Genomic DNA, 13701 nt, shown 5'->3' with positions numbered 1-13701 from the left:
AAACTTCACATAACTTAACTAACTTGTGATAAATAACAATGTATATTAAGCATGTCGCCAACAACATTTTATTACATTACACATTCTCCATATTCAAATGCTTAGAAAACAATGTACATGGTCTGAAAACGCAATCAATATTTCAGCTAAATTAAAATGTGTCATTCATTTTTTTTGGTCATTCTTTGGTTACGTTAGAGTTAATCTCTGATATCACAATAAATAAAACGATGCAGAAACATTTGGGTACAATGCAAACAATGGCAAATAATAACCCTTTAGAGGCCACTTTGAATTGTGAAGAGCAGGCCAGCCCTGTTATGCCATGTTGCTCTGTCAGGATTTTAAACAATAGATGCACATTTTTTACAGCAACGAGGTCAAGTATAAAAGCTCTAAAAGGTCACTGTCAAAGCTGTGCAATCCTGAGACAGAAACACCACAACCGCAACCATGATGGGCAAAGTAAGTCCAGCTCTGGATTATGATCTTCTCAGTAAAAACTGAAATATAGAGATATTTATACTGAATATTCATATGAATGAACATTACATGTGACAAATTTTCAGAGAATGAATATATGACTCATGCATTGTCGATTCAATCAACTCAATGATATACTTTTACCTACAACATGTATTAATGCAATAAAGAAACATCTAAATGTAGAGAAATGAATTTTATTTCAGATCATCTTCTACGAGGACAAGAACTTCCAGGGTCGCTCCTATGAGTGCATGAGCGACTGTGCTGACATGTCCTCCCACTTCAACCGCTGCCAATCCTGCAGGGTGGAGAGCGGCTGCTTCATGGTGTACGACCGTCCCAACTTCATGGGCAACCAGTTCCTCATGAGGAGGGGCGAGTATTCCGACTACATGCGCATGATGAACATGAGCGACTGCATCAGATCCTGCCGTATGATCCCAATGGTAATTTCTTTTATACATTTTTTGTTTATTCTGTCCACATGATATATGGCTGATTGTAGTAGGTACTACAACTATTAAGTTTGACCTATTTCCAATACAGCACAGAGGACAGTTCAGAATGAAGATCTACGAGAGGGAGAATTTCAGTGGTCAGAGTATGGAACTGATGGATGACTGTGACTCCATCATGGATCGCCATCGTATGTCTGACTGCCAGTCCTGCAACGTTATGGATGGCCACTGGCTCATGTATGAGCAGCCCAACTTCAGAGGCAGGATGATGTACATGAGGCCTGGCGAGTACAGAAACTTCAGGGACATGGGATCCAGCAACAACAGATTCATGAGCATGAGGCGCATCATGGATTCCTGTAATTAGGCACGGCATTTTTGCTAACCATTTAGAAACCACGGATTGTCAATAAAATGTTTAATCTCTTGGAAAAGCAGTGTTAGTTTTATTATTCATTTTTATACAGGTATGGAGTTGTAGCATTAAGGACACAGTAAGTTCTCATACCCTATATGGAGATACTGACGTTTAAAAAAAAGTCTTAAACCACTGTTTAGAGGGCAACTGAAGAAGATTTAAAGACCATACAACACCTATGTGAATAGCTACACAGAAGCATAGCTCACACCTCAGAGGAATAAATATCCATAATGCAAAATACTCAAAACAGTATTGAGACTAAACCAAAGCCAAATACATGGTCATGCCCATAACTGCTGTAAATAGGCAAAAGGCTAGTCTTCTTTCCGGAATCATGCTGAATTGAAATGTCTCGTTGTGATTGTTCTTCCCTGTGTTTATTAACATGAATACATCAGCATTAGTCATAGGCTATAGATAGCAATAACTACTTTACAAGGACAAACTGAGACAGTCACTTAGCATTATTTGGTCAATTATATATTGCCTTGTAATGATCTGTCACAACACCAGATATCAAATCTGATTCTGCCTCTGGTGGGTACTAGGTTTCTTCCTTTACCAATATGACAACACAGTTTGAAAGCACACTTTTTAAGGTTTTTTTTAGGGGAAGATGCTAAAATGTATTGCTCACGCTTTAGGATAGGAAATTAGCTTGATAGCAGTTTTGTGGAAAAATAAGTTACTTGACTGTTCTATGACAGGAACATAGAAGAAAGGCAAGTCATGGCACTAATCAATGAATGACTCAGCTCAAATCCTCTGGCCCTAATTTGAAAGGCTGTGAGCTCCACTAGGGTGCTCATTACGGTTTAAATAGGGCAACATCATAGGGAGTAGCCAAGCAGACTAGCTCTTTGCATGTACCCATAGAAAGGCTAGGATAGAGTAAAGCTTTTATAGGACGGGTTAAATGCCAGATTGTGTTGTTACATGTGTCTTCATAGCAAATCATAACAAGGGGAATTCTGATACGTGCTATGATGACAAATACACTTGTTACTTATTAGGTTCCAGTCCATATTATGAAAATATTTACTGTTACCTCACATTGTCATTGTGAAATGATTAAATATGTTGTACATATATACAAACAGCCCAGCACTGCCACAGATACAGTAGGACTTAGATCACACACGCGTATATACAGTACTTAAATAATGGTGACATTGTATGCTTTATTTGGTTCTTCTCTTTATAATTTGCTGTCAGGACTTTTACTGAAGTTGTGTCAAGAAAGAGGACTATATACTTCTCTTACTTGCCTATTTTAAGATTTAAGATTTAAGATTTTTAAGATATTTAGATTTTTGGGGCTTACTGCAAGAGAAGATGAATTTTGGGTGAGAACAGTCCCCTTTGTTTTTGGCTTGGCTGGATATACTGTATATAAAATGGCGTACTTATTTCTTTTTGGGCCCTACTTTGTTATTTTCTCATTTTTATGGATCTGAGAATGACAGAATGATAGACTAATCTTTTAAGGGACTAAATCTAAGACTTGATATAATATTTTTAGTTATTTGGATTTTTCAGATGCCTGCTGAAATCCTTGAACTAAATCTGAGAGACTTCAGCTGAATCTGTCTTAAGTTATTTATTGTTGAAATTGGACCTCTACAGTGTCTTGAACAGATGATTTACTATTTTAGTTACTATAAAAAAAGCCAATTTGTAATAAGTTCAAACATCAAAAGTGTAATCATTGCTGTGGCCTTGACTGTCACCTCAGCGCTGAATCCAGCTCCTTCCACTCCCCATACTGACCCACATGCCTCAATCACCTTCCCAATCCCCTGATTGCCTGAACCTGCCTCAGTCACATTCACCCGAATACTAATCACACTCACCTGTCACCATTCAAATCTCTTGATTATACAATCACCTGCACCTGTCACCCACACTACATATACTCCTCACTTCGCTCACTTCCCTGTTGGACCTCGTATCACTAAGGCCCAATCCCATTTCTAATCTCCACCCCTACCCTTACCCCTACCCCTTGGCCCTTGGCCCTCGCCTTTTCAAACGGAGCCATAACGTAGGGGTAGTCGAAGGGGTTTAAACTCTAGCCCTACAAATTGGGATAGCCCTTTAACACTTACGTACGTCATCAGTACGCTGCGTCAGCTGTTACGGTACCGGAGAGCGACAGCTGTCACTCACCAGACATAAACAAACATGGCGCCTGCAGCTGTTATTAACACAATGCAACATTTCATCAGACAAGTTTTAAAACCATGAATTACAAAGAAAATACTTTCATTTGTGTGATGCTTTTCCTGCTGTTTCCGACATTTTTAAAGGGACTCGCGCGATGTTTCTTCTTTAATGATCACGGGTTCGCAATGCATTGGGGGAAATCGGTCTCACCCCATTCGTTTGAAGTGTGCCCTCGGAAAATCTCCGTTTGGAGGGGTGGAAAGCCTTTCCCCTTCCCCTTCCTTTCTGTCTTAACGTGAATTGGGACAGCCCTACCCCTCCACGTGAACGCGCAAAACGGAGGGGAAGGGGAAAGGCGAAGGGCTAAGGGGTGAAATGGGATTCAGCCTAAGTCTACAAACCTGAAGACTTCAGCTTCGGACCTGTTGATTTCCATATCAACCAGCCTCCATTCAGCGACTCCATACCTCCTTGCAGCACTCCGGCCTCACATGATCATTTGCTTTCTCTCGTTTAAATATTATCTTCTGTGTTTTTCCCGTTTTGGACATTCAATCTCTAGCCCTGTTCCCTTGGCTTGGCTCTCTGAATAAACTGTCATCACCACTTCATCCTTTGTGTCTGCTAAAGTGTGTTGCAGAAACATTATTTACCATTTATGGGTCTAATAAACATACCTAAAATCAAGCTTCATTCTTTTGGGAATTTATTTATGTATAATATAGTGGACAGGTAAGACGTTAGTAGTGATGTGAAGCCTAATTTCCTCAAGTTCCTTAAAGGTTTTCCTTAAAAGAAAAGTTTTCTGTAGAAAGCAACTATTGAAAAGAATTTCCTCCATTTTAGTTTCTTTATTGAGGTAAACAGAGGTTTATCTCTGTAGGGATCCTTACCATGTACTCAGGCACTTATAATTGCATTATGAGCCTGTCAGTGTTGTAAAAAGCAGTTTACTTAAGGTTCACTGCATGCTTCATGGGATTACATTGTACATCCATTTTGTAGTTACCGGTTATAGCTTTCTAACTAAATACTGAACCGATTTCGGTTCTTAATTGTCCTTTGTAAAACTTTGGACCCAAATATATCTAAAAAGCGGGCCAGGTTTAAAATGTTTCCTTTAGGTATAAGAATTCTAAATGGTTGTAATATTTATGAGAGCTCTCATATTTATGTAATTACTTTAACAGTAAGGTCTAGTCAACTTCAAACAATGTTTAGGTCAGTCACAAAAAACATCAATTCATTTTGAATGATAGACTGTAGAGGATGAGAGCTAAAAGTTACAAAATGATACAAGTGAGATGTCAAGCTGATCTTCTTTCTTTTGGACTGGTCAGTAATAACCTATTAGCTTGATGTTTGGCTGTGTTAGGAATGTTGTCGACTCGCTGATTTTATCATAAACATCCCTGCCAATGTAAGTTATGAAAACATTTGACGTAGGCTGTGACCTTATCAGTGTCATCCCTGTCTCACAGAGATGTGTAGTTTTTCCAGATAACCAAAGTCATTGACCTGTGCTGTTTCAGGCTAGCATCCAAGTACATTCATCTCACATCAAAAAGTTTGATCAGTTTTCGTCAATCTCACGCCAATAAGCCTCGGAAGTTTGCGAATTTAACCTAACTTAGCTAACTTGTAATACATTACACTGTCCAATGTATAGTAAGCATGTCGCAAACAACATTGTATTAGACTACACATACTACACATTCAAATGCTTAGAAAACAATGTATATGGGCTGAAAATGCGATTTCAGCTAAATCAAAATTTGTCATTCATTTTTATGTCAGTCTTTGGTTGTGTTAAGAGTTAATCTCCGATGTCACAATAACTACAACTTTGGAGAGTCATATTTGTGTAAAATGCACACAATGGCAAATAATAACCCTTTAGAGGCCACTTTGAATTGTAAAGAGCAGGCCAGGTCTGTTATGCCATGTTGCTCTGTCAGGATTTTAAACAATAGATGCACATTTTCTTTGGCAACGAGGTCAAGAATAAAAGCACTAGAAAATCAGTGTCAAAGCTGTGCAATCCTGAGACAGAAACACCACAACCGCAACCATGATGGGCAAGGTAAGTCCAGCTCTGGAATATTATCTTATCAGTAAAACTGAAATATAGTGATATTGATACTGAATATTTGTATTAATGAACATTACGTTTACACATGGCACATTTTTAGGGAATTAATATGTGAGTCATCCATGGTCGATGAGTCATTATAATTCAACCAACTCAATGATATACTTTTACCTATAACATGTATTAATGCAATAAAGAAATATCTAAATGTAGAGAAATAAATGTTATTTCAGATCACCTTCTACGAGGAGAGGAACTTCCAGGGGCGCTCTTATGAGTGCATGAGCGACTGTTCCGACATGTCCTCCCACATCAGCCGCTGCCAGTCCTGCAGGGTGGAGAGTGGCTGCTTCATGATGTACGAGCGTCCCAACTTCATGGGCAACCAGTTCTTCATGAAGAGGGGCGAGTACAATGACATGCAGCGCATGCAGAGCATGGGCATGATGTTCGACAACATCAGGTCCTGCCGTATGATCCCAATGGTAATTTTTTTAATCAATATTTTGTCTATTCTTTCCACATGATGTATAGCTGATTGTAGTAGGTACTACAACTATTAAGTTTGACCTATCTCCAATACAGCACAGAGGACAGTTCAGAATGAAGATCTACGAGAGGGAGAACTTCGGTGGTCAGAGTATGGAGCTGATGGATGACTGTGACTCCATCATGGAACGCCATCGTATGTCTGACTGCCAGTCCTGCAATGTTATGGATGGCCACTGGCTCATGTATGAGCAGCCCCACTTCAGAGGCAGAATGATGTACATGAGGCCTGGAGAGTACAGAAGCTTCAGAGACATGGGATTCAGCAACACCAGATTCATGAGCATGAGGCGCATCATGGATTCCTGTAATTAGGCACGGCATGTTTGCTAACCCTATAGAAACCGTGGATTGTCAATAAAATGTTTAATCTCTTGGAAAAGCAGTGTTAGTTTTATTATTCATTTTTATACAGGTATGGCATTGTAGCATTAAGGACACAGTAGGTTCTCATACCCTATATGGAGATGTACAATATAAAAATGTACAAGTCTTAAACCACTGTTTAGAGGGCATTTGAAGAAGATTTTAAGACCATACAACACCTAACAATGTGAATAGCTACACAGAAGCATAGCTCACACCTCAGATGAATACATATCCATCATGCCAAATACTCCAAACAGTATTGAGACTAAACCAAAGCCAAAAACATGGTCATGCCCATAACTGCTGTAAATAGGCAAAAGCCTAGTCTACTCTCCTGAATCATGCTGAATTGAAATGTCTTGTTGTGATTGTTCTTCCCTGTGTTCATAAACATGAATACATCAGCATTAGCTATAGCCTATAGGTAGCAATAACTACTTTACAAGGACAAACTGAGACAGTCCGTTAGCATTATTTGGTCAATTATATATTGCCTTGTAATGATGTCACAACATCAGATTTCAAATCTAATTCTGCCTTTGGTGGGTACATGGTTTCTTACTTTACCAATATGACACAGTTTGAAAACACACTTTATAACGCTTTTTTAGGGGAAGATGATAAAGAATGTATTGCTCACGCTCTAGGATAGGAAATTAGCTTGATAGCAGTTTTGTGGATAAATAAGTTACTTGACTGTTCTATGACAGGAACATAGAAGAAAGGCAAGTCATGGCACTAACCAATGAATGACTCAGGTCAAATCCTCTGGCCCTAATTTGAAAGGCTGTGAGCTCCACTAGGGTGCTCATTACTGTTTAAATAGGGCAACATCATAGGGAGTAGCCAAGCAGAATATCTTTTTGCATGTACCCATAGGGTTCGAATACACATAAGCGTTTTTTAAAAACGGGACGCTAGAAAATGCATTGATTCCTATGGTACAGCGCGCTTTCACGCAAAGCGCGCCGTACCATAGGAATCAATGCATTTTCTAGCGTCCCATTTTAAAAAAAACGCCTATGTGTATTCAAACCCTTAGGAAGGCTAGGATAGTGTTATGCTTTTATGGGACGGGTTAAATGCCATATTCATTTCTGATTGTGTTGTAACATGGGTCTTCTGAGCCAATCATAACAAGGGGAATTCTGATACGTGCTATGATGACAAGCACACTTGTTAATTATTAGGTTCCAGTCCATATTATGAAAACATTTACTGCAACCTCTCTCATTGTCATTGTGAAATGATTAAATATGTTGTACATATATACAAACAGCCCAGCACAGTTTGTAGCACTGCCACAGATACAGTAGGACTTAGATCACACACGCATATACTGTATACAGTACTTAAATAATGGTGACATTGTATGCTTTATTTGGTTCTTCTCTTCATAATTTGCTGTCAGGACTTTTACTGAAGTTGTGTCAAGAAAGGGGACTTTATACCTCTCTTACTTGCCTATTTTAAGATTGTAGATTTTTAAGAGAATTAGATTGTTGGGCCTTACTGCAAGAGAAGAGGAATGTTGGGTGAGAACAATCCTTTTTTTCCCCGCTTGGCTGGATATATATAAAATGGCGTACTTATTTCTTTTTGTGCCCTACTTTGTTTTTTCTAATTTTTAAGGATCTGAGAATTACAGAATGATAGACTAAACTTTAAGGGACTTGATCTAAGACTTGATAAAATACTTTTAGTTATTTGGATTTTTCAGATGCATGCTGACAGTGGCGGTTGTACAGTGGCGCACTTAAAAGACACACTTAAAATTCTCAATTGACCTATCTCTTAGCCCGGTCTCCCGTATATTAGTTACTGTTGCTAACTCGGACAAACTAGAGGAGCTGACTAGAGTTCACAAAAGCAGCTATCAGTTTCAAAAAGACATCCCAAGAGGCTCTAGGCAACTTTTTGAGACAGAAGGACCTGAATGCGTCTAGAAGCCTTCAAAGGGACTTCATTATGCAATGGAGGGATATGTACAAAATCTAAAACTATGATGGATGACGAGCTTAAATTGGAGGCGAGAATTTACAGATCACATTGTAACAAGGAGAATGCAGCTCACGGTCATCACGATTGGGGGCGCCAATTTGCCAATTCCCAACACAGTGATATGATAGATAGATAATAGAAAAAACGCTTCACGGCCCAGATGATTTTTATTTAATTTGCATTAACATGCCGCCCCCCACGTGTTATGAAAAAGTGTTGCCCTGGGCGGCTGCCCGGTTCGCCGTGCCTAAAACCGCCACTGCTTGCTGAAATCCTTGAACTAAATCTCAGAGACTTCAGTTGAAACTGTCTTAAGTTATTTATTGTTAAAATTGGACCTCTACAGTGTCTTTAACAGATCATTTACTATTTGAGTTACTATAAAGCACACTGTAAAAAAACTGCCATCGTTTTTACAGGAAAATTCTGGCAGCTGAGTTGCCAGAGCAATCCTGTAAAGAATACATTCACCTGTAAATCTCTTTACAGAGCAGCATGTACATTTAACATTTTAAACCTGTATATTCAACATTGGATTTGAGCAGTATTTACGTCACTGTTATGTTATATTGGACAAGTTTGTTCAGTAAATGTAACACTTTAAGCCTGTATATTCAACATTGAACTTAAGCTATATTTACATCCCTGCTATGCTACACTGTAAAACAAAATCCTATTGTTTTTACTGGAAAAAACAAACTGGCAGCTGTGGTTGCCAGAATAATTCAGTAAATAATACTGCCAAATCGTAACCATCTTCACAGAGCAATATGTATCTTTCACAGTTTATAATGCATAATATTACATTGTAAACAAGTACATTTAACATTGGATTTATGCTGATTTTGCATGACCATTATGCTATAAAACCAGCTAGATTATTTCAGTAAAATGTACATCCAGTTGATGTCTATTGTACATCAAATCCCCTTTAATTTCACTGAGAAATACCAAGCAAACAACATTATTTAACTGCTTAAGTCTCATTATAACACTATTATTCAACTGTTTTTTCATGCAGATCCCCTTAAAAGTTATTTATAAAATAAGATATTTTAATGTATTAATAACAGTTGGGAACAGGGCCTTAACTGAAGGGTGCAGCAGGTGTGGTTAAACCTGGGCCCTCAGTTCTTGGTCTCCCCGGACATGTTATGTCTAAATTGATGCCATCACCCTCACATACTTCATCTGACAGAAGTCTATGACTCCAGTTTCAGCAGCATAAACACAGAGAAGTCCTGGAAATGCATTTAAGAGAGTGTGTAATGGTAGCTAGAGACTTGAAAAGGTAAACCTATCTACAATTATTATTTGTGGTAAAAAAAGTAACAATCTGTAACAAAATTACTGCTTATCTTACATACTCTATAGAAACTATAAAAAAAAGATTCAATGAAATGAACAAGTTCTTATAGGCTTTGTTATTTTTGTCATTTAAAGATTTGCAATGATTTCTGGGTAATATATATGTTGTTGTCCGGTGATGAGACAATAAGATATAGCTAGTTTAGGCGCAAAATCCGAACGTCAAGACCGACATGTTGACTGTACACAGCAGGCCTGCAAGCCGAAACGATGCCTTTCAAACATAAAAGTGATGATGCATTATTGCTTTTTCAATGGACAGGATAGCCAGACCATTCAGCCTCTCCTGCTCCTCAGGTAGGTCTTAATGAGGTTCAATTTGGAAAAGGGTCGCTCTGCTGTTGCCACTGTCAGCATCTTGGCAAATTGAGAGACTAGCTATAGCGTACCGTCTCGTCAGATGAACAAACATACATATTACCCAGCAATCATTGCAAATCTGAAAATAACAAAAATACAGAAGAAAATAATAACTTTTTAATTTCATTGAATGTTTTTTTTTTAATTTTCGGTAACACTTTATAATAACCCTCCATAATAAACCCTTTATGAAGCATTTGTTCATAGTTTGTTCATCACTAACAAACCGTTATCCCAACATTTACAAACGTTAGTAATGTATTTGTAAATGAGTAGTTTATTTATGTAGTGTATTTATGAACCTGTTTTCTAATGATCTATAAGAGTTTTTTATAAGGACATTAGTAATCGATTTGTAAATAAGTATTAATGTATTTACAAACATGTTTGAAATGATTTTCTAATGATCTATAATATTATATACAGCCGCGGAAAAAATTAAGAGACCACTTCAAAATTATCAGTTTCTCTGGTTTTACTATTTATTGGTATGTGTTAAAGTAAAATGTACATTTTTGTTTTAATCTATAACCTACTGGCAACATGCCTACCAAATTTCAAATAAAAATATGGTCATTTAGATAATTTATTTGCAGAAAAATGACAATTGGTCAAAATAGCAAAAAAGATGCAGTGTCTTCAGATCTCGAATAATGCAAAGAAAACATTTTCATTTTTAAACTACACAATACTAATGCTTTAACTTAGGAAGAGTTCAGAAATCAATATTTGGTGGAATAACCTTGATTTAAAGTCACAACTTTCATGTGTCTTGGCATGCTCTCCACCAGTCTTTCACATTGCCGTTGGGTGACTTTATGCTACTCCTGGCGCAAGAATTCAAGCAGCTCGGCTTCTTTTCATGGCTTGTGACCATCCATCTTCCTCTTGATCACATTTCAGAGTTTTTTTTTATGGGATTCAGGTCTCGAAATTGGGCTGGCCATGACAGGGTCCTGATCTGGTGATACTCCATCCACACCTTTACTGGCCTGGCTGTGTGGCATGGAGCATTGCCCTGCTGGAAAAAACACTTCTCAGAGTTGGGGAACATTGTCAGAGCAAAAGGAAGCAAGTTTTTCTTCCGGGACAACGTTGTACTTTGCCTGGCTGAGGTTTGTAAAAGACCATAAGGATTGAACCAAAGCCGACTGGAGGGTCTCCTAGTTCGTCTTCTCTGATGAGTCCAATTTCACAGTAGGTGCAAGACTCTGTGGCTTGTAGGCCTCTCCAGGTCTCCGTCTAACCATCAGACGACCATGTGTTGGGCAAAGCTGAAAATTGGACTCATCAGAGAAGACGAACTAGGAGACCCTCCAGCATGATCATGATCTAAATGACAATATTTATATACATCATGATCTAAATGACAATATTTTTATTTGAAATTTGGTAGGAATGTTGCCAGTAGGTTATAGAATAAAACTAAAATGTACATTTTACTTTAACACATACAAATAAATAGTAAAACCAGAGAAACTGATAATTTTGAAGTGGTCTCTTAATTTTTTCCGCGGCTGTATAAGGACATTAGTAAGCTATTTTCAAATGACTATAAATGTATTTATGAACATGTTTCATATGATTTTCTCATGATCTTAAAGATCATTTATAAGGACATTAGTAAGCTATTTGTAAACGAGTAGTCATGTTTGTATGAACATTTTTCAAACCATTTTCTAATTATTTATAAGATCATTAATAAGGTAAATAACATTTTCTAAATGTTGTAAATAATTTACATATGATTAATCAAGCAGGTTTCAATGAATTAGTAATGTTTCGTAAGATCCTTTATAAGGCATGTGATAATGGTCTGCTCACCATTTATGGGTCATCATGCATAAGCTATCGTCCAATTCATAAGTGAACTAATATATGTGAGCACATGTAACACCTTAGTTTATGCTTAACATAGGTTTTTAGAAACCATTTTCTAATCATTAGTAAAGTGTTTTGCATGGGTTGATATGAAGTGGGCACTGTCCATACATTATAAGCATTAACAAATGGCCCATAACTGAGGAACACGCTACTGAAACCATTTACTTATCATTAGTAAAGTGTTTTGCATGGGTTGATATAAAGTGAGCACTATCTATACTTTATAAGCATTTACAAATGGCCTGTTACTAAGGGACATACCATTAGTAGACATTTCTGCAGCAACTAAAGTGTGACTACACCCATGCTCCTTCAAAGCCTCCAAAAATGACCTAAGATGTTACGTTGTTAAACATATCAATGGCAAAAACACACAACACAGCATCAAGGAAATAAAGTGAAATTGTAAAACATTTATTTGAAAAAACTACACTGACAATAAATGCACATTTAACCATGCGTTCTAATCTGTTAAATACAACAAGAACAGCAAAAATTCAACAATGCAACTGCAACTAAGGTGATCAGCCAGTCACTTGGCTTTACTTATTGGCAAAAAGTTTACCAGACTCTTTGAACTCTTTCATTTTTGTAACAATGCTGTCATCACCCTCAATGGCATCTTTACAGCTTTGTGTAAAACAACTGAGTTTCTCCTTCTTGGGCACCTCTCTCTGAGCTCGGCAAATGTTTCTAGGGCAGCAATGCAAAGTTCTGCCACTGGGGGCATTTACGACAATGGTGTTGCGGTCAACACCCACAGCTCTGAAAGCAGCCCCCATGGTCTTTCCTTTCCGGCAGATTTTTTAGACCTCTTCGTATCGGGCCACAACCTCTTCAGGATCTTGAGCTTCAAATTAGAGAAGGTAAAATGAGTACAGCGCACATCATATATATTCTACTAATTAAATTATCCAACTTCATAAACTTGAAAGTGGGTGTAGACTTTCCCCCGTGTCCCATTTTCTTGCTGCTAAAAACAGACATGGTTGATCAGTGAAAAATATAGGCATTTGGGGCCATTGAGGTCATAGCTAAATGTTTGAGGGAAAGAATAAAACAGACGTTTAAAACAACATCCATATAATTAGTTTCATTTATTTCACTGTCAATGTATTGACAACATGAGTGCTACACGCAAACTGGGTAGCTATAAGTAAGCTACCTTAAAGTGAGATATAATGAGACAAAGAATTTGCAGTTTAAACAAGCCTAGAGCAGACAAATGTCAAGATAGCTATATATAGTATGTACATGAGATATGTGTGTTTATTCAAGGTAGGAGTATCAGTGCCTGATTCGATGCAAGAAAAACGGGCGGAATAAAGAAAATGTATGAAGAACAATAGTGTGCTTCCCTTCGGGCAAGCACACTAATGATAAGATTGGCCTATTTACAACTATCACCATGGATAGCTTGCTCATCGATTGTAAGCAAGTGACTACGGCTAACATGTTAAAATAGATAATCTCGATGTTGACAACAGCACCAGCTTGCTTATTTTACCAGATCATAACGGTCTCAATTTAGGTAGGCTAGCTGTTGG

General features: G+C 37.7%; 1 protein-coding gene across 2 annotated transcripts; it reads left to right on the top strand.

Moving 5' to 3' along the window:
* Positions 1 to 692: 692 nt before the first annotated feature.
* Positions 693 to 6487, top strand: LOC308365189 (gamma-crystallin M1-like; the record flags this gene model as incomplete). 2 transcript variants are annotated; one of them, XM_080838544.1, is made up of 2 exons in its annotated part: positions 693 to 932; positions 6209 to 6487. In XM_080838544.1, the coding sequence occupies 2 exons, from the start codon at positions 738 to 740 to the stop codon at positions 6485 to 6487; spliced, it is 474 nt and encodes a 157-aa protein (XP_080694670.1). The 2 variants fall into 2 exon arrangements, with proteins under 2 accessions (XP_080694670.1, XP_080694669.1); XM_080838543.1 differs by lacking the exon at positions 693 to 932 and adding an exon at positions 5845 to 6108.
* Positions 6488 to 13701: the final 7214 nt, after the last annotated feature.

Source organism: Sprattus sprattus (assembly GCF_963457725.1).
Source record: "Sprattus sprattus genome assembly, chromosome: 5".
In the NCBI taxonomy this organism is placed as follows: Eukaryota; Metazoa; Chordata; class Actinopteri; order Clupeiformes; family Clupeidae; genus Sprattus; species Sprattus sprattus.
This window is presented reverse-complemented; position numbering and strand designations above follow the sequence as displayed.